At 37.6% G+C, this 26,568-nt stretch overlaps 3 protein-coding genes and 1 long non-coding RNA gene across 6 annotated transcripts; 2 read left to right on the forward strand and 2 right to left on the reverse strand.

Moving 5' to 3' along the window:
* The first annotated feature begins 2,813 nt into the window (after window positions 1–2,813).
* LOC137749164 (ADP/ATP translocase At5g56450-like) lies at window positions 2,814–6,524 on the forward strand. Its single transcript, XM_068489280.2, has 3 exons — window positions 2,814–2,950; window positions 3,169–3,529; window positions 5,614–6,524. The coding sequence occupies exons 2-3, from the start codon at window positions 3,200–3,202 to the stop codon at window positions 6,244–6,246; spliced, it is 963 nt and encodes a 320-aa protein (XP_068345381.1). The 5' UTR covers window positions 2,814–2,950; window positions 3,169–3,199; the 3' UTR covers window positions 6,247–6,524.
* On the reverse strand, window positions 2,863–5,614 carry LOC148691001 (uncharacterized). Its single transcript, XR_015957298.1, has 2 exons — window positions 3,795–5,614; window positions 2,863–2,980 (listed from the first exon to the last, which is right to left on the reverse strand). It is a non-coding gene; the product is annotated as an uncharacterized LOC148691001 (long non-coding RNA).
* Window positions 6,525–10,837: 4,313 nt separating the features above from the next.
* LOC137719922 (glutaredoxin-C6-like) lies at window positions 10,838–12,060 on the reverse strand. 2 transcript variants are annotated; one of them, XM_068458907.2, is made up of 2 exons: window positions 11,539–12,060; window positions 10,838–11,389 (listed from the first exon to the last, which is right to left on the reverse strand). In XM_068458907.2, the coding sequence occupies exons 1-2, from the start codon at window positions 11,977–11,979 to the stop codon at window positions 11,381–11,383; spliced, it is 450 nt and encodes a 149-aa protein (XP_068315008.1). In that variant the 5' UTR covers window positions 11,980–12,060; the 3' UTR covers window positions 10,838–11,380. The 2 variants fall into 2 exon arrangements, with proteins under 2 accessions (XP_068315008.1, XP_088541604.1); XM_088685478.1 differs by having other exon boundaries at window positions 10,838–12,060.
* Window positions 12,061–23,869: 11,809 nt separating this feature from the next.
* Window positions 23,870–26,218, forward strand: HSFA2 (heat shock transcription factor A2). 2 transcript variants are annotated; one of them, XM_088686616.1, is made up of 3 exons: window positions 23,870–24,477; window positions 24,793–25,713; window positions 25,814–26,218. In XM_088686616.1, the coding sequence occupies exons 1-2, from the start codon at window positions 24,178–24,180 to the stop codon at window positions 25,624–25,626; spliced, it is 1,134 nt and encodes a 377-aa protein (XP_088542742.1). In that variant the 5' UTR covers window positions 23,870–24,177; the 3' UTR covers window positions 25,627–25,713; window positions 25,814–26,218. The 2 variants fall into 2 exon arrangements, with proteins under 2 accessions (XP_088542742.1, XP_068338525.1); XM_068482424.2 differs by having other exon boundaries at window positions 23,904–24,477; window positions 24,793–25,567; window positions 25,973–26,218.
* Window positions 26,219–26,568: the final 350 nt, after the last annotated feature.

A 26,568-nucleotide genomic window follows, 5' to 3' on the forward strand; every position in this document is an offset into this window, starting at 1 on the left:
AATGCAAAACCTTTATAACTTTGATTTGTGCATCTGCAACCACATCATTTAAATATATAAGGATGATTGCATATTCATTCGAGCAGAGACATGCTTGTGGGAAAACAGTCCTCATTCTTATACTATCCCCCTAACCTATTATTATTTTAGTAATCCAATTCCAATATTAAAACATTATTTATAGCTTATTGCTAGCTAGTTTTATTCTGACATTTTCTTGGCCTGCAAAATGAATAGGGCAACAAATTAAGAAGGGGTATATGTTGGCCGGTCCCAAGTGCTTGCACAACACAACCCACCATCGTTTAATAGTTTATTTTGTGTGTACGCGCGCGTAGCTCAGTAATATACATGTAGATGGCTAGCTAGATAACTCGTACGTTGCTATTATGTTTTATAATCTAATATTAGGAGTGATAGGAATAGGATGATTGTGCAAATAGATTTGGGCTGACTCTAGTCGTTCCTGCTTTGTTAGTTTCACAAACATAAATAACTGGTATGTTTGTATCATGATCTATAGTTAATAATACTATGAGGGGGCGTTTGTTTGCCCTCACTAAGTTGGACTGAACTGGACTAGACTAGTTATTAGTCCAATACTGTGTTTGTTCCATGCTGGAACTAACATTAATGAGACTAAAGGGGACTAGTATGGACAAACCCCTTCACTAAGAGGTCTTAGCGAGACCCCCCAATAACCATGGGACTAGCTAAGACTATCCTCTCTTTCTCGTCCTCGTCATGCTCAACGACCACTCCCGACAGAATCCTCGTCATCTCCGGTCACCTAGATCAATCATTAACTTTCCGACTCTCTTTCAGATCCATTTCACAACCAACTTTCATATAAAATATACCAAATTGAAGCTGGGAGTGACAAGATTACGATTTTACCTGAATCGAGGCCAAAATGTGGTCGAATGTGGCCGGAAAATGGCCTTGAAGTCTCGGCCTGTTTGGGCTTCTTCAAATCCATGACAGATTCGAGCATTCAAAGCTAAGATCTCGGTCCAGGGATGTGATGAATTTTTTGGCGGTGCTAACTTCATCCAATTTAACGAGGGTTGGTCGAAAAACACATCGGAAAACCTGCAACTCGTCGGGAAAATTGGAGCCATGAGGTTCCGTTCGAACAACGCATAGGTAGAGAGGGAAGGAGGATAGAGAAATAGAGACTGGAATCAATAAGGAGTTTGACCAGGAATGAGAAAGAGACATGAATTAAGAGGTCTAAGAGGAAAAAAAGAGGGAGAGGGTGGGACGATGAGAGAGGAGGAAAAGAGTGGGACGGAAATGGTAGGAAAAGATGGAGAAAAAGATAAGATCATAATAAAATATTAATAATTTATATATTAAATAATATAATATTAGAATTTGTTATTATCTAGCTTCTTAGTCCAATACTGCACCAAACGCTTCACTAAGTTAGTTCAGTTTAGTCTAGTATAAGTCAGTCCAGCTTAGTCCTTGAAGCTAATCCAGTCCGACATAGTCAGGCGCAACAAACGCCCCGTGAGTGTTAAGATTATCGTACACACAAATATGAACCGATTCTAGTTGTCCCTACTTTGTTGGTTCCATAAACATGAATGACTAGTATATTAAGATTCTACTTTATAATTTACAATGTTAAGAATTCTAAGATCTTACGTAGAATAGATACATGTAGATTAATTCGAATCCCTGTTGCTTTGTTAGTTCCACAAACATGAATGTAGATACATGTAGATTAACAATTTTAAGGTCAGATGGTATCGACCTCACATTTTCCTTGAACACAGAGTTAATATAAGAACACTTTATTAGAAAGAGGAAGAAGAACAAGCTTCAAACGAATAGATATTTCTTCATTTCATGTGGGAACATACAAATTTGGATTTACAGAGTAAATTAAGATAAGTTTGTTTGCATTCATTTGTCAGTTTCAACTTCACTGTCCACTTTTTGGTAGGGGTCTTCCTTCAAGATTCTCTACATGTAATCCTGTCCCTCCTGCAGCTCTGCTGGTTTCAATTCAGACAAATAACGCGCTTCAGTTTTTACTGTTTTTGTTGGGAAAAAAGGGGAAAATTTCCGATTTGGGTTTTTATCACATGGGTCGGGTTGGAGGTCAGCCCAGTAAACTTGGTGCTAAGACTTAATGGCCCTCTTAGTTCATCCAAGTTAAAAGTCCATGAAGGAAACAAATTCAAATGGGCCTCATCAATCATGGGTTAGCTTATACTTGGGCTTTGATGCCTAAGTTATGTCATGTGCATGGATTAGTTTTTGAGAGAGCGTTATTGACTCCTAGTGTTTATTATTCACGTATTAGTAGGAATAAACGATATAGTTGATATGTCATGTACAACCGACATATGATGTTTAATGAGCTTTATAGTATTAAATAGTCTATCAATGTGACATCTCACTGAGAAATTACTCGTATCCACGTGCACAAGCTTTTTTTCTCGAAAGAAAGGACCACAAGCTTTCGCAAAATGCACGGTTTGTAAATGGCCAACTTGCATTTTCTTTGACGCAAATGACACACAAATTTAAACAATCTTACAAAAATGAAACACCATCTTGTGCCTCTTTTGACTAAAATCTTCTTCTTAACTGGAAATGTCAAAGTTTTAACCGAATTGATAAACTTGTCCTCCAATCCAATGTATCCAAGACATGACTTATATTAAATGAGTGTCGTTCTAACAACGTTTTCGTTTCATGTAAGTTTTGTTCCGATTCAATCTCTCGTTTAGTTTTTGTTTCTCTTAATTATTAAACTCTGCAGCTCTGACTCGGCATGGGACTCTAACGATGAAAGATGGGCGGCAAATGATAATTAAAAAAGCATTGCCCATCAGAGGTCAGAGCATACGTGGCAAAACAAAATTCATACTTATCGATCAATCCTGGGGTGCATGTATCCCACCTCCAAAGCCCTCGTCGATACTTCCGGAAGGTGCAGCGCGTATTCCGTTTTCTCCAGCATCTAATAAACAGAAACAAAGAAGCAATCTTTAATTAATCTGTTTAATCAACAATAAAGCTTTGATCTTTTGGGGAAATTGGGATTTGGGTTTAATTTAATCTCTTTGATTCATTGATTAATATATGTATTAAATGGGTAATCGGCCCCCTCAATTTCCCACCATTTCCATCTTCTTCCATTTTCCGCAGAGATAGATAGAGGAGGGGTTTCCCGCAGAGAATGAGCAAAGATGACGACGACCCAGAAGCGAAAACGTCGAAGTCACAGCCGCCGGATTGGCTGACCAACTTCCACCGTGATCTGATGGCCGGGGCGGTGATGGGCAGCGTCGTGCACACGATTGTGGCCCCAATCGAGAGAGCCAAGCTTTTGCTGCAGACCCAGGAGAGCAACCTGACCATTCTCGGCGGTGGACGGACGAAGTTCAAGGGGATGGTGGATTGCATCGCCCGGACGGTCAGGGAAGAAGGCATCCTGTCTCTTTGGAGAGGCAATGGGAGCAGCGTCCTCCGATACTACCCTTCGGTCGCTCTCAATTTCTCCCTCAAGGTAATGTTCTTTCAGTTCTTTGATTTCTTCTGCTTTCAATATTTGGATGATTGTGTTCTGGGTTTTGGTCCCTTTGGATTGTTCTCTTAAAGGGTTGGATTTTTCTCTTAATTGGTTGGGAACTGTTTGTGGCCAATGGGTTTGATTTATCGTTGGATTGGTTAGAATCTAACCCAGTTTTAGTATGAAAAAGCGAAAAGAATAGTAAAGATGAAAGAAATAGTGTTCTTATTGGAACATTTTAAAGTTCTGTATGCAAGATTACCTTTGGATTGATTTACCTTTGGCTCCATTCACTAGTATGTTACGATGAAGTACTTCGGAAATCCGTTGATATTTCATGATGACCGCTAATGCAGCTTGTTTTCGGGCTGTATGAACTTGAATAGGCTTTGTTTGCAGTTATAGGGAACAAGATTTTATTCATGAAGTTCATTAGGTGAGTGATTGAGCTTGTTAGCAAATGCAGCGTTCAAATATCTGTTTTTTTTCTCAAAAGAATCCATATTGTTGCAGCGCTTCCTTTGTATACTTTACTGCTAGTTATTAGGTGGAATTTTTAAGTGGAGAAAGAAAGGAGGAGAGAGAAAAGGGGAGAACCTGATTCCGTGATTGTTATAAGCGTGTGCTTGCTAAGCAACCACTAAACCATTGCCGAGGTACTTTTTGTCGGGTTTGGAATATTACACTATGGTTTCGTTTGTTTTATGAGATAATGTTTGGAGACATCTGATTGAGAGTAAGCAGAGTGTAGATGTGGGATTTTGTTCACTAAGCATGGATGCTTCCGTTGTCTTTCTGGTTCACCTACTATAAGGATGATCTTTAGGTCACTGTTTAGCATGGTTTAATTAGTTCTGGGATCAGAATCAGCATGTCAACATTGATAGTGAAAATAATAATGGTGGAATTTCATTCCAAGAACTGAACAGCTGGTTGAACTAGTAACTGACACTCTGCAGAGTGAGCTAGATGGAACTAAAATGCACGGACCTTACAAAACCATTTGAGCGACACTGTTAAAATATTTTGAGATGCTAACACATCCATATTGGATGATGAGCAGAATGTGGGTTGTTGACAAGGATTGTACCGGGCCTTTGTTGGTAGAAATTTAATCGTCAAAACAGGTTTAGAGGAAAAAGAAAGTAGATTTTGGTTGCATTAGTTTACAAAAGAGGAAAGAAAAGTAGAATTTTAGGTTGCATTAGTTTATAGGGAAATTAGAGAGATTGACAATAACAGGGAGGTGAAGATAGCATTGAAGAAAGAGATATCAAGGCACTAGGCCTTTTGAAAAATGTTAAAAATTATATCATGTTGACCATGCAGCCAGTGTTTGTAAGCGTCTGAAAAGGGGTTGTCAACAATAACCAAGATTTATAGCAGAAAGCCTAAAAATGTGGGATTCTCTTTGATGCAGTAAATAAGAATACAAGGAAGCTGACCCACCCCCGCCCCCCGCCGCCCCCCCCCCCCCCAAAAAAAAAAAACAAAAAGAAGTGGTCTCGATTTATGACACTGTAAGTGCTGCGATCTTGGGTTGGAGTTTGCCGTTCCTTGTTTAGCCTGAAAAGGGAAATTAGAAAAGGAAAGTATGTCTGAAGTGTAACCCAAAGAAATCATGAAGTTTAGGCTTAACCACACTAAACCCGTCTGTCTGGATTTCTTGACCCGCGTCCCCAATGCCATAGTATCTGTCTTGGTAATATTATTGTCATACGTAAAGCGAGGAAAGCAGAAAGTACTGACACAATTGATTATAGGAGAGTAACATAGATTAAGCATTGTGCCCTGATCAGATGGTATAAGTAGCATAAGTAGATATGAAAGATGTGGTTATCTTTGGATTAGTCAGTCAGTACCCAGTTGTTAAAGTTTATATTTTATCCAAATGTTCATTTAAATGAGTTATTTTAAATCAAAGTCGATGAATAAAGCTCCCAACAACATTTTGAATTTAACACAATAAAGTTGATGTCTGCCGTTCTAGTTGTTACTTGCTACAGCGGTTGATGGAATAGTTCTTAAGATTTCATTATGATATCCCAGTGCATTATCCATATAATTAATTTCTGTAACAGGACCTTTATAGGAACGTATTAAGAAGTGGACACTCTCAAGATGGTCATTTTTTGGCTGGTCCATCTGCAAATTTCATGGCTGGAGCTGCTGCTGGTTGTACAACATTGATCATAATATACCCGCTTGATATTGCACATACCCGCCTGGCTGCTGACATTGGAAGAACTGAAATCCGTCAATTTCGAGGAATATACCATTTCTTGTCTACCATTCGCCAAAAGGACGGGATTCAAGGGGTTTACAGAGGGCTTCCAGCCTCCTTACAGGGAATGGTCATTCACCGGGGGCTTTACTTTGGAGGCTTTGATACGATGAAGGAAATTTTATCAGAAGACTCTCAACGTGATTTGCCATTGTGGCAGCGTTGGGCAGTGGCTCAGGCAGTCACAACCTCAGCTGGGTTGTTGTCATATCCACTTGATACAGTTCGGAGGCGGATGATGATGCAGTCTGGACTGGAACAGCGGATGTACAATAACACTTTGGACTGCTGGAGGAAGATATATAGGAGAGAAGGGGTGACTTCATTTTATCGTGGTGCAGTTTCGAATGTGTTTAGGAGTACCGGCGCTGCTGCCATCTTGGTTTTGTATGACGAGGTCAAGAAGTTCATGAATTGGGGTGGTTTATAGCACCAAATCACTTTTCCCGTCGCTCACTCTTTAACAAAAGATTAGAGATTTAGGACTAGAACGACAGCAAAATGGGAAATTAGTGCAGGAAATATTTTGTAAAGTGCAGATGAGTTCGATATTGTCATTTTTTAACACGCAGTGATGACATTCATCTTTGCCACCTGAGCTTTTTGAGGCTCTGGCAATTTACTCACTGATTTTTTTTTTGGTTGAAAAAATAGAAGGGTGGGAATGTTGGCAAATGCCTAGATCCAAAAGTATTTTGACATCATCAACTTTTCTTTGTGTTGCCTTCTCTCATTTTTATTGCGAATATCCACAAAGACTATCAGCATATGCTCTACTTGATGCCTCATAGCCGTCATACATGAGCGTTTAATCTCATATTGAGATTCAGACTCATTGACGGCTTTAGTACATGAACGTCGAATCTCACAATGAGATCCAAACTCATTAACGGCTTTCAATGACTAACAGTTATTCATTAAGTAAAACTCATATGCTCGAACTTTTTGTGTTAATTTCCTTGTGATTCCCTTGCAATAAGTGTACTTCCTTTTGATGTTTAATCAAATCAGATGAAAGATTTCGATAAATTATTAAAATGATAATTAAGAACTAATTAGTAGGTAATGCCTGATGTCGGCGTCACCACTCACTAAACTATCTGGTGGAGGCTTTACCTTTGGGTGAGTATACAGTATGAAGCTTGCTCAGTGGGCCTCTCCAAAACAGATTTTCTGTTTATTTTGATATTATTTGACTTTGAGTCCGAATTTTATATCACCAATTCATTTATTTTATGCATCTTTAACTTCTTTTAAAAAATCGTCACTTAGTATTACGGTCTAAATGTATTCTTCTTCATTTATGAGAGATTTTAAGTTCGATTCTTGCCAAAGGAAAATTTGAACCACATCATTGATAGCTCATTGTGAGGCTCAACTCATCTCCTAGATAATATCATTTGTTAAAAAAAAAAAAAAAAAAATTTAGTACATCGATATTTTTACACTAGATTGAGGGTTTAGGAAATGAAGTTGAAATATAAAGGAAAAAAACTTATATACAGGCACCCAATAGATTTCAAAGTAAACTTTAGAGTCACACTACCACATTTTGTTTAGGTTCATATATGATTATCGTTAATTATATTCAGTGTAAAAGTTATCATAGTCATAGAGACGCACTGAAGTTTTTTTGAGTGCAAGTATGACATCACAATTACAGAAAAATGAAAGGCAATTAGCATAAATTATCAATTTTGGACATTGGTTACATAAATGATCGGTGTTCATTACTTCGTCATTTTATCATCATTACGTGTTATTATATCATCGTTGAATCATCAATATACAATTAATATATCGTCAGTGCTAAAAATAATTATTCAAGTAACTGGAATTTTAAAAATTAATCATTCCTGCTAATTGTCGAAAAATGAATCATAAAACTAAAGTGTTGCACTAAAGTGGCTTTTGCCACTTTAAACTAGGGCAAAGTGTAACTTAATACCCTACCAACAAGGAACTATCGGTGTATGTTGCCCAATAATTCCATTAAAAACTTAGGAAAACCAAAGAAATGTCCAAAAAAAAAAATTCCTTTTAATGAAAAGCTTCTTTTAAAGGTATAGTAATAGTATCAAGGAAATATATAAATATGGTTTCTCATTAAAAGTAAATGGTATCAAAAATATTTTGTTAAAACTCTCTAAAAACTTATGTTTATAATTTTTTTTCCATCATATATTTCGAGAAATGCTATATAAAATTTTTTAAAAGTGAATCTCTTCATACTCGCAACCTCTTTTTTTTTCACAATAATTTTAAATTTTGACATAAAAATTTACGACAAAGAGTTGAGAGATCCTCAGCGTTTAAATTTATAAAGGGAATCACAAGGGAGATTCTTGTGACGTGAGGCTGTAAGATTCTACACGGAGGGGGGGTCCAGCCAGGCCAATGGAGTCAATCAAGCCCACTGCATGTCTGCCACGTAGTATCAACGATTAAAAGAAAGAATAAAAGGTGGACACGCACTCTTGGACTGTGGCAATTGTGGGTTTTGTGGTAGCTAGTGGCGTTGCTCTCATCACCGTCACTAATACTACTTGTCTTTTCCCAGGACAAAGGAGAAACCGGGTCCCAGGCGGGTTGATGTGACGTGGAGTTGGGTTTCTAACCCTTAATTTATCAACCGTTCAACATCTCATCATTCTTTCCTAAATTTGGAAAAGATTGACGAGGCTCTCGTGGTAAACCACAAGCTCATCATCAAATTAGAATCAATTATGTTGCTTAATTATGATAATCACACGCACTTTTTGGTATTATTTTCTTGTGTTGGTGTGTTGTTAATGATTCAGAGCATCTCTAATAGGGAGATGGAAGTTTTATATTTGCCATCTCATTTTATATTTCTGAGAGCTTTATATACAAGTGTTACTCTAATAGGAGTATGTAAATTTGATATTTTATTTATTTTCTTTCTTTGGTTGGTGGATTCACCGTCAAGTAAAGGAAGATGTGAACTTAGGTTTTTTGTTTATATTTTCAGTCTAAGATGGAGATTTTACATTTCAATTTCTTTTGCATCTCTTATGGAGATGCTCTTAAATCAGGTATTGATGCATCTCCAACGTATTTTCAGAATGTGCTCTCATTATCAAAATGTGAATAATGGCAATTGAAGCGATATCTTAAGTCAATCATGTCTCATCATTGTTTTAGGGTGGTGCTATCTTACACACACATGATTTTACTTTCTACACACCTTCTCGTTGATTTATGGTCTTTGATCTTCTTAAATTCATTCAATCTGATATCCAAAAATTATAAAAGATGTATATAAAGTAAAAACAAGTGAGTATATAGCATCATTTTTATTTTAACATAGCAGTGCATGATTCATTTAGAGTATTATCGTTAGTGATATTTATAGGGAATTGTTATTGGCACTCCAAACTTTCTATATTTAGAAAGAAAAATATACTTGTGAGGAGTGTAAAATGAGATTTTTAAAATGCCAATAACACTTCCCTATTTATATTGTATAAAAGTCTCTCTCTTTGCCTTGTAAGGAGAGAGAAAATATCATTTTGCCTTGGTTTTCACTATAAAGCAGTTCTACCCCTTCGAGCAATAATTGCTCAGGTAATTGGGCAATAGGCAATTATTGTTTTAGCGATAGTGATTGACTAAGTGCATCTTCATCCCTTTAAATGTATCGTCTAAGCAATTGGTATTAAAAAAATTATTTTCGCTATTTGATTGACGATGACAAGTGGGAATCAATGGCAAGCTAGGGCGATGAGGAGTCCCTAGAAGAGGAACAATGGCGGGCTACGGCGAATTTGGATATTTATTATGGTTGACGTCAACATGTCGTCATATCTAACTCGGGCACACGCGGTTAGGCAAGAATTGCCAAACTAGGTAGTCCGACACAATTGAGCTCACCGATTGCCTGACTTTTTCATCTAGGTTGTGAAACCCTTTTTTTTTCTTTTTTGGGGGCAATAATTTGCAATTGGGTATTCGAAGGAACTGCTCTTAAAGAATTCTCAAAATAGCTCTAAATTCAATGTCAGTACAAAATAACATTGTAAAAGGGAATATTAAGAGAATACGCATTATAAACTAATGTAACTATATGCTAAGTAAAATACAAACAAATTTTTTTTCTAATAATGTGTATTCTCTTTGTATGCAATAGTAGATGTAGCTGCTAGATTGACGAGTTCACTCATCTTAATCTCTTACGATGCTTTCAAGAAGTTGGGTTCGTAACAAAATGTAAAAAATTACGATTGTGTGATATCTACTTGCAACTATTATAATCTAAATTTAAATGCAATTTTATAGCATATAATTGCATGGTAACAAAGGATTCGGTACGTATGCTGAGCTAAATAGGTATTTATTATGATGTGTGCAGTGATGGTGAAATGGGTTGTCGGGTGGTTGAAGAAGCAACCACGCCATATGACACCGCCAAATTGAACACGGCCTCGTGCATGGTAACAAACTATCATTTGTCCTTGCCTTCGATCTCAGGTGAAATTTAGCTGTCTTTTTTTTTTCTTCTCTTTTCTCAAACAAGCGATATTTTAGAAGCGAAATAATTGAATTAAAATACCAGTTTACGATTCAATACTTTTAATGAACTGAACACCATGCGTTTTAATGTTACTTTTCCGGTTAAAGATATATTTCTTTTACTTATTTTATCAAAATTAACATTAACTTCTCCAAGTATGTTTCATTTAGTCTTAATTAGAACAATATTTTCCCCTCTGGTTCGAGTTTGAATCTTCTTATCACAGTTTATGTGAATCATCCAGTTACTCGAAAAGAAAAACACAAATTTCCCTAAAATTATAATTTAAAATACTGATTGCCAGAGCCTATTGTCACACTCTACAAGTAGTATAAAAATCTCTTGGTTAAGATCATGAGATTGATGCCCAAAACAACAACTACTACTACGACCAGTCGTCTAGATCCTACTACTTTTCACTTGGGAACAAAAGAATATACTAAAATTCAACGGCCAGGATTGCTCAATAATCGCAAGTGAGGACCCATAAACCAAATATAAAATCTCTTGAATTAATTAACCTCCTTTTTTATCTTAAGTAAAAAAAACGACAAAATTTACAATCTATAATGTTAAGAAACGACAACAATGATACAATCACATTCCATTGCCAGAGAACCCAGGACTTCAGAGTTCAGAGAGCTATGAGCTAGACAGAGATCGAGAGAGCTACATACCTAACCAGGAAGTCCACACATCGGACGGTCCTGATGCTCCAATAATTGCTAATTTATCATCAAAAGACCCCACACTGTGGGACCAGGCTACTGGCTAGAGAGAGACTGTTTAGAATCCAGATCGAAGTCGTTCAACGTGGATCAGAAGCGATCGATGTACGTAATTTAGTAAACATCTCCCGTATACGACACTGAAAGCGAGATTATATCAACTTCCTCCCTAAGGAAATTATTGTAACATTATTTTAAACAAATCACGATCGTCCGTTATAACATATTTGCGTGAATACTGTCACATCGAGATCTTGTGCATCTTGTGCTGCATGCTACTACAAATCTTGAAAACAAGCTCTCTATTTCTCCTAATTTTGGAAAAATATTGATAATAATAATTAGCACATGTTCATGGCCAACAATTACAATAATAAAACTATAAAACAGAGACTGATTGAGATGGATATTTTAATTTTTGTTTTTGTTTTTTTTTATGTAGTGGGAGGAGTAGTCATACCCAGAGGGCACCGACTTGGACGAGTTTAGGGACGAGGTGGCCGCTGAGGTGGAGGGCGACGAGGGACTCGAGGCCGCCGACGCACGTGCCTCCGATGAAGACGGCGGGCGGAGTACTACAAGCCTGTTGTTGTTCTTGGTCGTCGTGGGGGAGAGCAGCGATCTCGTCATCGTCCAATTCGATGACGGTGGGGTGGACGCCAAGAGTGGCGAGGAGCTTCTTCATGACATGGCACATGCAGCAGGAGTTTCGGCTGAAGATGATGACGGGGTGCTCGGAGATGAGGCGGCGGATGCGGGTCTCAGCGGACTCGGCGACGTCGATGGAGAGGGTGGAAGAAGAATGGTTTGGGGGAGGGGGAGGGGGTGGGGAGGGCGGGGTCGGGGCGGGGGATAGGCCGAGGTTGACGACGTCGTTGGAGCAACGCCGTAGGCCTTGCATCGTCGGGGAATCCAGAGGAATATGAGAGGTGGTGAATTGAGGGAGAAATGGAGAGAGGTGGTGAGGAAATATGATGTCAACCGGGGGGGGGGGTGCAAGGGGAAAATTGAGGTGGGAAGGGTAAGTGGTGGGTGTGAGAGAGGGGGGTTTTATAAATATAAAAGGAGAGATAGAGGGGTGGGGGAGGAGGTGTGCTTGCTTACATCACAAAGTACTGTGTTACATAGGTTCTTTGGGATCGAAGGTTGTGAACATTTTCACACCCACGCGCTCATCTACACTGCTATTATTTCTATTCCAATTCTCTATTTCGTTTAAGTCTTAATTTTCATTTCATAATCTTAATTTATAAATAAAATATTTAAATGAAGAAGCATTTTAACGTTGTTTTGATATAGTTGCCATGATGATGTTCTCCTATTATTGATCATGACATTCGCATATTTATTTTGTTTTATTCATAACCAAGGGTAAGAAACAATCCTATCGATCCATCGGGTGGGCATCAAACTATAAGTTCTCAGATAAGAGAAGTGTTTCAAAACTCTAACAGCATACTTGTTGAAAAATAACGATTCATAAAAGATACTGTATTATTAATTAAACACCCTACAAATGCAGCTCAACGATTTTTCATAAGCGTAATTGCTACTACTTATGACAAACCGAACTCCAAACCACCTAATGTTGAGTTGGGCTTGAAAGAGATTGAACATGACTAGAAAAATTAACCGAAAAGAGGAAGAGTGAATGAATGATTGGAAGGCTTTCGTGCACGAGGTTAGAAAGCGCGTGGGAATCTTTAAACGAAAAAATACGGTAGCTCGGAAATACTGGATATTTGCCGGTGGAATGCGTGGGAGCAGTCACATGGGGGGGGGGGGGGGAGGTGATCAGATGGTCATCGTAGTAAATGACGGTGACGTCACATTGACTTCGACGTGGAACGGTAAAGATTGAACCTTGACGTAACAAAGAGCTAAAGCCCCTCCCTTCCCTTCCCGGCAGGGCCCTACCCTAGCGATAAAAGGGCCGGGTCAGCCGACGTGGACTAATGTGAGCGAGAGGGTAGTGGGGCGGGACCCGCTCCCCACATGACATAATCATCGGATCCAGACCACACTTTTCTCGTCATCGTGACGTTCCCCTGCGGACACGTGGCGTCTTCTTTTAATTTCCTTCGGGCATGGAGATTGTGGGCTTTGTTGAGATAGCCGGGCAGGGCCCATGCTACTTTTCGGTTGCATGGCCCCGGCCAATGGTGGGGATCCACGTGGTGTGTCCGTATGGTAAAGCTAATGCGGGGGTGGCTATGTTGTGGAACAGGGGACCCACCCATAAATGAATTGTGAGATCTTGGAGTTGTGAAAGGTGCACCGTTGATGGTGGTAACTATGGTGTCTGCCATATGGTCTTCAAGATTGAGTTAAGGGATGCATCCCAAGTTGCAAGGGCCCACTCTCTCTTTTCTTAAACCCTAAACGCAAGTTCGACCAAGAAGATCCGACTTTTCTTGGGCGGTTTGTGAAAAAATATAATACATTAAAGTTATTAGTTATATAAAGCATAAATTAAGTGTTTGAGAGATTCTTTATCACTTTAGTTTTAAGAGAGACGTTTTGATATAGCCGTCTCGTTTTTAAATGTCATAGATTAAACATCTATTTTTTTTGCAAATTTTATTTTATTGGAAGTCTATTCATGTTAGCATTCTTTTTTTTTTCTCCTATTTTTATGCATATCTTATTATGATGATTTAAGATTTTTTTTTATTAAAATATTTATTTCAGTAAATTAAATAGAATGTAACAAAACTCGTCTACGTTTGATTATAATAGTCCATTTAGCTTCTTAGTACATTTGAATTTTTGTTACGTTTGTTTTCAAAACATAAATTTTATTACTTGTTATCCTAATAAAGAGGAATTACTTTAATTAATTACTTTTTTTATTTTATAGAAAGAGTTGTTAACAATGCAAAAGTTTATATTACTTTAATTAATCATTTTTTTTAATAGAAATAGTCATTAATCTACAGACAATAGCCTTTTTGTTAATTCAAAAATTATATGATTTATCGTTATTATTTAGCATTATCCACAATAATAAAGATTTATCTCCGATCAACTAAAATTGTTCCAGAGACTTATCTACCAAAAAACAAGACTATCTAGAGCATTGTGTATGAATCAAACATATTTTTAAACATTCCAAAAAGATGAATATTCATTTTAATATAGTTTATAATTGGGTACGTTTTAATTCGGGGTTGGTACGTTTTCGTTTGACATTGGTACATTTTCATTTGGCGTGGGCATACATTTAGATTTGAAAATTTTAAAGTTTTAGACTTAAATATAGTTGAAATTATTTAAAATATACAGCAGATATTTAAATGTAAATTAATTTCAATTAATATGAAGTAGTTCAAGTCTGAGTATCCTAATCAAATGTTTTAAAAGCTTAATCAAAAACTCAAAAAGTATAAATGTTTAGTCTACAAAAGTCTAAAATGAGGCATCCAATTCTAATTTTCTCGAAGTAGATTCCCTTCTCAACTAGGTGAGTAACAATGATTTTCTTGAATAAGGATTTGGATCCCATCCGAATTCAAATTGTAATGATTTTAGGAATCCTCACATCCTAACCGTTTATCGTGCATCTTGCGGCCATAAATCATTTTGAATTTTATTATTTAAAATTAAACACAAATAATATCTAACGAAAACTAACCGCACAATGTACGATGAACGGACATGATGTGAAGATTTCTAGGTCCCTACAAATAGGATCCGGAGATAATCCTCATTCTTTCAATAAGTCAGATACAGAAAATGAACGGTTCAAAGAATTGAGTAAATAATATTTTTGCTTATTTGTCAATTGAATGGATATAAAACTAGACTACCCAATATTCTGAATTATTGAAGACTTAACTGAGTAGCAAATCACCTAAAAAGTCAAGTTATAACAAGGAATTCAGCTTCTCTCTTTTCATATGTTGTAAGATTTTCTCTGAATAAAACAAAGGAGAATTTAACTCTTCTCGGGTTATTCGCAATGAAATTTTCTCCAAATAAAACAAGCCGCTCCATGTAATTAATTATATAAATAATGTCACATTGAAACCAAAATTACAAAGTATGGAAACCAACCATTGACTATTCTAATGGAGTTTTCATATAGAGAAGTGTCATTGGCTGTGACATCCCACATCGCCCAGGGGAGTGATCCTTATATGTATATTCCCATCTCTACCTAGCACGAGGCCTTTTAGGAGCTCACTGGCTTTGGGTTCCGTAGGAACTCCGAAGTTAAGCGAGAAGGAGGCTAGAGCAATCCCATGATGGGTGACCCACTGGGAAGTTGCTCGTGAGTTCCCAAAAACAAAACCGTGAGGGAATGGTAAGCCCAAAGCGGACAATATCGTGCTACGGTGGTGGAGCAGGCCCGGGAAGTGGTCCCACCCGGGCCGGGATGTGACAATTTGGTATCAGAGCCTAACCCTGGTCGTGATGTGCCGACGAGGACGTCGGGCCCCTAAGGGGGGTGGATTGCGACATCCCACATCGCCCAGGGGGTGATCCTTAAATGTATATTCCCATCCTTATTTAGCACGAGGCCTTTTGGGAGCTCACTGGCTTCGGGTTCCGTAGGAACTCCGAAGTTAAGCGAGAAGGGGGCTAGAGCAATCCCATGATGGGTGACCCACTGGGAAGTTGCTCGTGAGTTCCCAAAAACAAAACCGTGAGGGAATGGTAAGCCCAAAGCGGACAATATCATGCTACGGTGGTGGAGCGAGCCCGGGAAGTGATCTGCCCCGGGCCGGGATGTGAAAAATTGGTATCAGAGCCTAACCCTGGCCGTGATGTGCCGACGAGGACGTCGGGCCCCTAAGGGGGGTGGATTGTGACATCCCACATCGCCCATGGGAGTGATCCTTATATGTATATTCCCATCTCTACCTAGCACGAGGCCTTTTGGGAGCTCACTGGCTTCGGGTTCCGTAGGAACTCCGAAGTTAAGCGAGAAGGAGGCTAGAGCAATCTCATGATGGATGACCCACTGGGAAGTTGCTCGTGAGTTCCCAAAAATAAAACCGTGAGGGAATGGTAAGCCCAAAGCGGACAATATCGTGCTACGGTGGTGGAGCGGGCCCGGGAAGTGGTCCCACCCGGGCCGGGATGTGACATTGGCACTCCAAAAATTTCATTCTACACTCCTCACAAATGTATTTTTCTTTCCAAATATAGAAAGTTTGGAGTGTAGAATACGATTTTTGGAATGCTAATAACAATTCACTTCCTATATATACCTTAAAAGATATATTTTGGTAAAAGATAATTAAGATTACAGGTTAATAAATATTTGGCCATGTGATTAAGAGGCTTGAAGAGAAATATATGTTCGGGTGTGGTTCACAAAATCTTTTATGGAATGATTCTTAATGATGCATGCATGGCAACATGGGGTTCATCAACTAGACATAAATATCTAGGGATACGATTTTCACATTGTTATTCTATGACATGGTATGATATGTAGTCGAGGACATAAAAACAAATAAAAAAAATATAAGTACGCAGACGAAAGCAACTACCAAACTTTTACACTAGGAGGAGGAGAAGTGAGAATAAAATTGTTGTAATGAATTATGGATGTTTACCTGTAATTGGAGAGATAAAAGTTAGTAAAAATATGTACTTTTAAACTGTTAATATTGAAATGATAGCGTTATTGGATTAAATTGTTAGTTATTAAATAAAAAAGAGATCGATGGAGATTGAACATTGACCAAAATTCTTAACTAAGAAGCAAATCACCTTAAAAGTCAAGTTATAACAAGTAATTCAGCTTCTCTCTTTTCATCTGTTGTAAGATTTTCTCTGAATAAGACAAAGGAGAATTCAACTCTTCTCGGTTATTTGCGACGAAATTTTCTCTGAATAAAACAAGGGGCTCCATGTAATTAATTATATAAATAATGTCACATTGAAACCAAAATTACAAAGGATGGAAACCAACCATTGACATAATTAAGATTACAGGTTAAGAAGTACTTGGCCATGTGATTAAGAGGCTTGAAGAGAAATAAATGTTCGGGTGTGGTTCACAAAATCTTTTATGGAATGGTTCTTAATGATGCATGCATGGCAGCATGGGGTTCATCAACTAAACATAAATATTTAGGGATACGATTTTCACATTGTTATTCTATTATTGACATTGTATAATATATAGTCGAGTACATAAAAACAAATAAAACAAATATAAATACGTAAACCAATGCAACTATTGAACTTTTATACTAGGAGGAGGAGGAGAGGGAGAAGTGAGAATAAAATTGTTATACTGAATTATGGATATTTACCTATAACCGAAGAGAGAAAAGTTAGTAAAAATATGTACTTTTAAACTGTTTATATTGAAATGATAGCGTTATTGAATTAAATTGTTAATTATTAAATAAAAAAAGATCGATGGAGATTGAACATTGACCAAAATTCTTACATTTGATGAACTAACTTTCGGTAGTTTATATACTCTCACTTAAAATCCAATTAATAATTAAGATGGAACATGTGTCAACTTGGGAGCTTAAAGAATCGATCGACACTGGGATAGATAACGTAAGATCCAAATAAAAGTTTTCGTTGCTGGCAAAATGAACAGCCAACGAGTGAAAACTCTAACTCATGACGAAAATACAAGGGTAATTTTCTTGATGAGACTTGTGAGAAGGCATGCATTGGCAATAAGATGTTGAAACTTATTTAGTTTTCCCCCATTAATCGAGAGATTTTTTACTGTGTTTAGAACAAGATTTGGTACATTACGTGTCTTTCTGTAAGTGATAAGATACTTGTGTTAAAAATTAACAACTTAAAAAATAAAACTTTCCTCCACTTCTATAATGACACGTAATGTATCACTCATGTTCATAAAACAATAATTTCTCCCATTAATCAGTGTACTACTCCATTTACATTGAAATATGAGACATCCATTTCTTACCCAAATTTGTTTTTAACTTCCTCAACACATATAGAGTGGTGTTATTAACACAACTCTTATTACTTTTTATATACCCTTCTCAATTTATGATCTTCAGATCGGATGAATTGAAGATGGTATAATAACAAAAATTAACAAAAACGTATAAAAGATAAAACTGAGTGTATGGATAGTAGCACTGTACACATACGTTCCCATTTCATGAGTAGGCAGTTTGCCCTTTTCAAAGTCAAAACACATGCATCCTAATTAGCCTAATAAAACGTCTACAATATTATGTAAAGTTGAAAAATATCGCTTATATAGGAAAATATTTCTTTTGATCGTGACATAGAGGATCTTATATATGATTACAATATTTTGTAGTGGCGAGTGGAAAAGTGTCTAAACCTAACTTTATTTAATATGAAAATGAAGCTATATATACATTATATATATATATTGGGTATCAAATTAATAAGGCATGCATGCTCCCATTGGCCTCGATATATATACACACATATATATATATATATATCTTCTTTAGGGTGAAATTTTTTTTATTGTGATCAGAATACGATTGGTACATCACATGTTTTTATATAAGTGGTTAAAAATTATACTTTTTAACTTATAAACTTTTTTACACACATATCTCACATTTTGTACAGTGATACGTGATGTACCATCCCTCTGTTCACATTGAAAAACCTTTCCTTTAGGGTAAAGTTTATGGTGTACTATATAGTGACAGATATATCTTTTTTTAGTCATGGCACGAGTGAGAAATTGAAAACGCAATTAACAACATTAAATTCACTGTGTGGCTAGGATTGTGATAAATGAGATAGAGAAAGCAGTTGTAACAACAATTTCATGAAAGAATCTCCCAACTTCTAATCAAATTTTACTCGTCTTGTTTACTAATTAAACTTTCACGGTTCATTGCTTGCTTGTTTGAAACCACAGAAGATTTCACAAAGAGAGCAATATTAACATTGGATTTTACAGTGCAATGGGAATTGCAGCGTACGTAGTGGACCAAAAGGAAAAAAAAGAATTAGGGTTTATTGCTTTGTTGGATATTGGAGGAAAGAGTGCTGGCACTCGTGGTGGCCATGCTTAGAAGAAGGTCAAATCTGAAAAGCCATGATCCATCGATCCATCATCATCCTCCCATTTACATTATATACAAGTTGAAGTCGTCATCGTTGCCATCAGCAATTCAGACAAGCTCATCAGATCAGAGGGATCGATCTGAAAATTTAATTGTCAAAATGGACCAAATCTTAAATCCATTTTCCAGTGAGAGATGCTTCGATTGGTGTCCAATGTGTCCAAGAAAAAGTAAAGTTTGTGGTACTAGTTGATGGTAACAGAACCGGCAAAAACTGGTAGGCATAGCAGAGGCTGACCTAAGCCAAAGGGTTCCTTGCCTCTCAGTTTTTCTCTTTAATAATTAGTCAATTCATTGCATGCATAATTTATTTATTTCTATAGAACCAAAAAAAAAAAAAAACCACTAGTTGTGAATAATACATGAACTTCGAATTCGTGTGTGTGTGTGTGTATTTTACCTTATCAACTAATGTTTTCCGCAGTGAGTTATTGTACCTATACTATGTTATATACAATAAATCATAAATTCATAAACAATAGAAGATCGGTGAGCAGAAGGGGAAGACTAAAACTCGTTTGATAAAGAATTTAAAACTCATTTGAGAAGTATTTTAAATGATTAAAAATGTTTTTTTTAAAAAAAAATTCTAATCAGAATTTTGGACACCTTTGTATGCGGTTATCAAATGTTGATACGTTGTGAGATTTACTTGCAGATATATATATATAATTGTCAAATGTTAATATGTTGTGAAATTCCATTATTTAAGAATCCAAAGTAGTCATATGAGGAAAAGGTGGAAAAACAAAGAAAAGCATTGTTGGAGACCCAGAAATCGTGTAGAATATTACTAATAGTGGACCACGTTCATTACATTCGTGGTGTGGTATTAGAAAAGCCATGACGACACATTCCTCTCTCTCTCTCTCTCTCTCTCTCTCTCTCTCTCTCTGTGCATCTCTGAGATGGAAGTGTTTAGTGTGCACAAGTTGACACACCATCGGTGGGCTCCTTCGAGAGCAGGGGAAAAGCTCGTCTTCTTAACCAATTAAATACGCAATGGTTGGTTTGCTTCATATTGTTAATGATGCTAACAATCACTATTAGTGGTATATAATTCATCATTCATTCTTGATGCAAATATATATATATATATATATATATATGTGTGTGTGTGTAGAGAGAGAGAGAGAGAGAGAGAGAGAGAGAGAGAGAGAGAGAGGGGTCCGCTCTTGTCAGCCTCAGTATTTTACTTTACTCTTCGACCTTTGTTTACCATCCAAAGCCAAATTGCATATAATTCGAATCACGCTTACCACTAATAAATCGATTAATTAATTAATTAATTAAATTAGTTTATTAAAGAAGCAAAGGTTGGAACTTGAAATTGCAAGTTTCATATGCCAGCTCCGTTGATCCTTGTTAATTTAGTCCTTATGCGCACGTGATGTGTATTGTTTTTGGTCATTGTTTGGATTATTTCTTTTGGATTCTTCCTCTCGTCTTAAGTCTTCAACCGTCTGTCATTAATTTTGTTTTAGAAGATACGAAACGGGATTGCAGTACAAGAACCGTAAGAATGTGAAGTTAAAAGAGTTTCATATCGATAAAAAATAAAATATTATAAGGGCTAATAATAAGAAGTCGGCTGCTTTTCGTATCCAATTGATTTTTGTGAACACAAAAGTTTCCTTGAAACAAGAAACCAGAATAACGTGTACAAAATAATATTTTTTTGTGTTTATGATTTTGGGGTTACGATCTCTCTCAAATTTGGTCCTCTGATCCTATCTTCGTAGGGTGTAGGTTTGTGGATGAGTTGTTGATCCAAAAGGCCGTCGGGGCTTGATCTAAGGATGAACAGTTGATGAACGGATGAACACTTTCTTCAAGGGCCGTCGGGGCTTGATCTTGAATAATGGTTGTGTGGATTTCTTCAAGGGCTTTTGGGCTTGATCTTGAAGGTTGATGGATGAGCAGATCTTCAAGGGCTTTTGGGCTTAGTCTTGAAGAACGATTGGATGTGTGGATTTGTTGAGGTTGTTGATCCAAAGGGCCGTTGGGGCTTGAGCTTAGGATGAACGGATGAACACTTTCTTCAAGGGCCGTCGGGGCTTGATCTTGAAAAAGGATTTAATGAAGAACGAAGAGAGCTTTCTTGATCCTTCGGGATTTGCTTGAAAGCTTTAGAGTTTCAAAGCTTCAAGGATTTGGGGAGTTCTCTTCCAATTTGGGAGTAGAGAAATGTATTTGTGAATTGGTTGATGCTTGATACCTTGATGGAGAAGCCTATTTATAGGCTTTGAGAATGAATCACCACCACAAAATATTTTTTTCCTTTCCAAGCACCATTGCCTAATTTTCCCACTTAATGCAATATTGAAATTGAAGTGGTGTAACTTATGGCCTAATTTCCCACTTAATACCATTTTAAACTTGAAGTGGTCTAACTTATGGCCTAATTTCCCACTTAATGCAATATTGAAATTGAAGTGGTGTAACTTATGGCCTAATTTCCCACTTAACACCATTTTAAACTTGAAATGTGTATGCTTTGTCATTGCCCAAAATGAGAAGAACTTGCTTTGATCCGTAATGGATTGAAGTGTGCTTGCCTTGTCATTGCCCAACATGAGAAGAAAAACTTGTTTTGATCCTCAATGGATTGAAATGTACTTGCCTTGTCATTGCCCAAAATGAGAAGAAAAACTTGTTTAATCCTTCAAGGGTATTTCTTCCTATTTTGTTGAGTCACACGCCATGTGTACAATTTGTACAACACGTGGCGTATGCCATGTATGCCTTGACACGTCAAAACTTTAATGCATTGGTGAACATTTGTTTTACTGAAATTTCGATGTCTACAATTTTATAGTGAAATCTCAACTTTCTTTATGGTATCATAGTAAGTTCGCCCATGTGTGAAATTCAACCGCTACACGTGCTTCACGTCACACAATTTGTGTTGTCCATGGTATGATTTGAAAATTTGCCACACGTGAGGGGCACATGCGGATGTGAAAGTAATAGAGTCTCACATTGGTGAAAGAAAAAAACTTGCAAGGGCTTATAAACCGTTGAATTACTCCTCATATTGCCCAAGTGATTTTATGGTACAACCCTAATTTTCTTCAAGCACAATCATCACCTTATTCTTCACGTCGTTGACGCCGTATTTAAAAAAAAAATTATAGAGTCCAACGGTGCTACATAAATAACTTAGTCATCTAGATAGCTCCGTCCATGGGCCAAGGGGTCATTGGAGGCTTTCCCAAGCGTCATTTCCAGCTACCTCGCCGTTGACCCATGGTGAATCTGCTGGTATTATACATATTGTTAATCACAGTTTGTCACATATAAAAAAAATCAATAAATCTATAGAAAAATAGTACCACAACATATGTTAAACTGCAATACATTTACCTCCTAAAACATTGTTACTGAATATAAAGAGCTAAGTATTTTTCTTGGCAATATTAACATATGGAGGTTTTTTTTTTTAGCTCACGTGGGTCATGTGCATGCATCGACGACGAATGACCCAAGCGAGCAATGTTGATGACATACACCACAATATAACAACAAAATATCAACACCTCTTCACAACGCTTTATTAAAGACCTGTGAATTCAGATACAGACCCAAAGCTCAAGACTGATAGAAGCCCAATTTTCAAGGGACATGGGACAAAGAATATGGTGATCCACTATCTATATGGTGGGCTAATCACATATGTTGCTATTTTGGGTGATACAGAACATATTCTAAAATCTCATCCAACTTTACTGTTTTGGTCCATCTGGATAACATATGAAGTCTCCTCATTGTCCTCGCTCAGAGTTCTTAGTTGAAGTTTTCACACTAGATAATTAAGAAGTTGTGTATAAGAAGTTGGACTACTTTCGTTTACTTTTGGGTTTTGATGTGTAACTTCACCTTTGTACTTGGTATCACATAAAATTTGCGCATGTGTCAAGTTCAATCACTACATATTCTCTACGTCAACTAATTAACACTATCTACATATTGGGCTTACATTTTTGCATACATGAGGAAGTTTAACATAAAAGAACTAAGAAATCTTGCCACGGCTTATTTGGAGATGGACAACTCTTATATTGTCAATTAGTTTTAGGTAGGACCTTAACTTTATTTGTAACAAGATTTCTTAAATTTGGTTTGGGGGATGGTGGTGTTGTGATTGTGTTTGAATGACAGTGTTTTGGTGTTTAAAAGTTATGCATGTTGAGTTTATAGTTATTGATTGATTAAGTTATAGGTTGAACACAAAAACTACTTAATTTTATACACCAATCGTTGTATAAACAAGAAACATTGCCCTTGTCAATTAGCATAATCCAATAAGCTTTGAAGTAGTTAGTTTGAGCACAAATGAACACATCAACATTATACAAGATAGGGATTCTCTCCAGATCCCTTCCATCTGGATTCTTTAATTCTAGACATCGAGAGAGATGGAGAAGAGGGAAGAAGATGAACATGAGAAGGTGAACATGAAAGAAGATGAACAAAAGAATGTTAACAGAAGAAGGTGAAAATGAAAGATGAACACAAGAAAGTGAAGGTGAAAGTTAACATGGAATTAGTTCATGACTGTTCAAATTTCGGTTAAACAGACAAAAATGAAAGATCTGAAAAATCTGGATGGAAGAAATCCGAAAAAAATCCTATTCCCATGATATACACCACATCAATTGGGCCGTGTCCCTCAACACAACCCAAAACATAGAGAAGGTTCTAGAGCTTTGAGGTTTTGGGCATTTGCGAGAAACTTCTTACAAACTTGAGAGAAGATTACAAGCCCCACATCTCTCTAGAACTTTCCTTTCCACCGCCTTAAAAGTAACATGTTCTCTCTCCTCTACATCGCAAAGAAGGAACACTCTCAAAAATATCCCGAAAAGCTCTCAAATTTCACTACAAAGCTCAAATTTAGCAACGCAAATTCCTGGAATCGCATCAAATCCAGAAATCCAATTCTCAAAATCCTCTTCCACATGTAAAAATCCAGTCTTTTGGTGCTGAGATTCCTGCTAATAGCTAATTTGGGGAAACCAATAACCATGGATAGAGTGTTGGTGAAAGAGGAGGAGGTTGTGACATGCACCGTCGGCTCATCGTCTTCGTCGTCCTCAAGCTTCTCGCCGCAGCCAATAGAGGGGCTGCACGAGGTGGGTCCGCCGCCGTTTCTCACGAAGACGTTCGAAATGGTGGAGGATCCTTCCACGGACGCCATTGTTTCCTGGAGCAAAGCTCGCAACAGCTTCGTTGTGTGGGACTATCACAAGTTCTCCGCCACTCTTCTTCCTCGATACTTCAAGCACAGTAACTTCTCCAGCTTCATTCGTCAGCTCAATACATATGTAAGTACCGAAAAAAAGCATGAGTTTTCTTGGATCGTTCTTCATGTTATGCTGAAATTGCAGACGGGTTCTTTTTGTTTATGGAATTTTTCTTTTGTTTTTGCTTGCTTAGTACTGTAATTCTTTTGGGTTTAGTGTAGGAAATTAGGAATTAATCAGAATCATATATACGATTACAGGTTTTTAACTTTGTTACGCAATTCCCTTTCTTCTGTTGGTCATGAATCATGGTTTCATTTTATTAAATCCTTAGTTGGGGGATTACATCCTTGTTCAGGAAATTTCAAGGCTTGCTCATCAACTGAATGCATGCAGGGTTTCAGAAAGGTTGATCCGGACCGATGGGAATTCGCAAACGAGGGTTTTCTAGGAGGGCAGAGGCATTTGCTGAAGACCATTAAGAGGAGGAGACATGTCTCGCAGAATATTCAACAAGAAGCCGGAGGAGGAGCTTGTGTTGAATTGGGGCAGTATGGAGTGGAAACCGAGCTTGAAAGACTGAAAAGAGACCGAAACATTTTGATGACGGAGATTTTGAAGTTGAGGCAGCAACAACAAAATTCAAGGGAGCAAGTCATGGCAATGGAGGGCCGGTTGCTGACCACGGAGAAAAAACAGCAGCAGATGATGACTTTCCTTGCTAAAGCACTTAATAATCCATCTTTTCTCCAAAACCTAGCTGAGAAGAATGCCAAGAATAGGGCACTGCACGGTATTGGTAGAAAGCGGAGACTGGCTGCTAGTCCCAGTCTGGAGAGTCTGCAAGAAGCGCCTAGAATCGACGTTGTGGACTACTCTGCAAGCCAGGATCAGGGAGAGTTGGCAACTATGGAACCAGATATTGAGAACTTTTTCTCAACTGCTGCATTGGACAATGAATCAAGCAGTGGTTTCAAAGACCCCAAACCGAGCTTAGTAACCACAAGTACTGGTGGAGGCAACTTGGATTCTGTTGATGAGACCATATGGGAGGAGCTGTGGAGTGATGACCTCATTGGTGGCAACCCGGAGGAGGAAGCTGCTGCGGTGGGCGAGGAATCAGAAGTCGACGTTGAGGTGGAGGATTTGGTTGCAGAGCCTGCAGATTGGGGTGAGGACTTGCAAGACCTTGTTGATCAAATGGGTTATCTAATCCGGCCCAAGCCGTGATGACGGTAACAAAAGTGTCTGATGATGATGAAGTGCAATGTGTGCTGAGTTGGTCCCCTGCAACTCCATTCCTATATCTATATATTGGTATATTGATTCAAGAACTCTGCTTTTCATTAGCTAGTCGCTATGTATGTTTGTTAATTTGTTGCAAGTGATGAATAATGCAATGATTTGTGATTTGCAGAAGGGAGTGGTGAATGTTGCAAAGGGGCCAACTCAAATGCTGCTGTTTCTTTGTATCCTTTGATGATTGCGTTCAATGAATGCTACTTGTACTTTCTAAATGTGTGCGTCTTTGTATCCACTGGTGTTGATTTCCTGTTTCTTCTTTCGTGCATTGCAGGCGGAGGAGGAGCCGTCGGACACCTGTGAAGGGTTTCGGTACTTTTGATGTAGCTTCAGATCGACGTAGCCAGTGTACATAGCAGTTAGCAGTTAAGTTAGTTAAGTCAGTTAGCTGTTGAGAGTGGCTGCTTGTGTATCTACTTATCACAAACACCAGTTATGCAGATGTAATAATAGTGTCTTGTTCTTTAAGCTCAATTTTGTAACTGTAATTTTTATGAAATATAACTCCTTATTTATAAGTTGATGACTTTATATTCACAGATGTGTTTGTTCAACCAAAGAGTTACAGAGAGGCTAAAACCCTGGGGTTTTGGCGAGTTCTCTCTTCATATTTTAGTTTTAAGAACACCATCCATAATGTGTAGGCTTTTATTGCCCGACACCAATTAAGAAATAGAAGGTCAAACTGTGAATCTGGTTGCACGGGGTTTATAGCTCATGTAGTTGCTAACGTTTATACCAGCATTCGAAGTTCTATGTTTGAATTTTGCACCATTCGAAGTTCTGTGTTTGAATTCTGCACCATTCGAAGTTCTTTGTTCTCAGTTTCAAACATGGTGCCAAGCTTAGAGTCGTTAAGCGGATCCTTGC

Source organism: Pyrus communis, chromosome 15 (assembly GCF_041283825.1).
Source record: "Pyrus communis isolate YQ-2024b chromosome 15, ASM4128382v1, whole genome shotgun sequence".
Classification (NCBI taxonomy): Eukaryota; Viridiplantae; Streptophyta; class Magnoliopsida; order Rosales; family Rosaceae; genus Pyrus; species Pyrus communis.

Excerpts from the sequence above, each read along its gene's own strand:
- LOC137749164 (XM_068489280.2), top strand. The coding sequence starts at position 3,200 with ATGAGCAAAGATGACGACGACCCAGAAGCGAAAACGTCGAAGTCACAG. Across the intron at positions 3,530-5,613 it reads CTCTCAATTTCTCCCTCAAG|GACCTTTATAGGAACGTATT; the intron begins GTAATGTTCTTT and ends TTTCTGTAACAG.
- HSFA2 (XM_088686616.1), top strand. The coding sequence starts at position 24,178 with ATGGATAGAGTGTTGGTGAAAGAGGAGGAGGTTGTGACATGCACCGTC. Across the intron at positions 24,478-24,792 it reads TTCGTCAGCTCAATACATAT|GGTTTCAGAAAGGTTGATCC; the intron begins GTAAGTACCGAA and ends GAATGCATGCAG.
- LOC137719922 (XM_068458907.2), bottom strand. The coding sequence starts at position 11,979 with ATGCAAGGCCTACGGCGTTGCTCCAACGACGTCGTCAACCTCGGCCTA.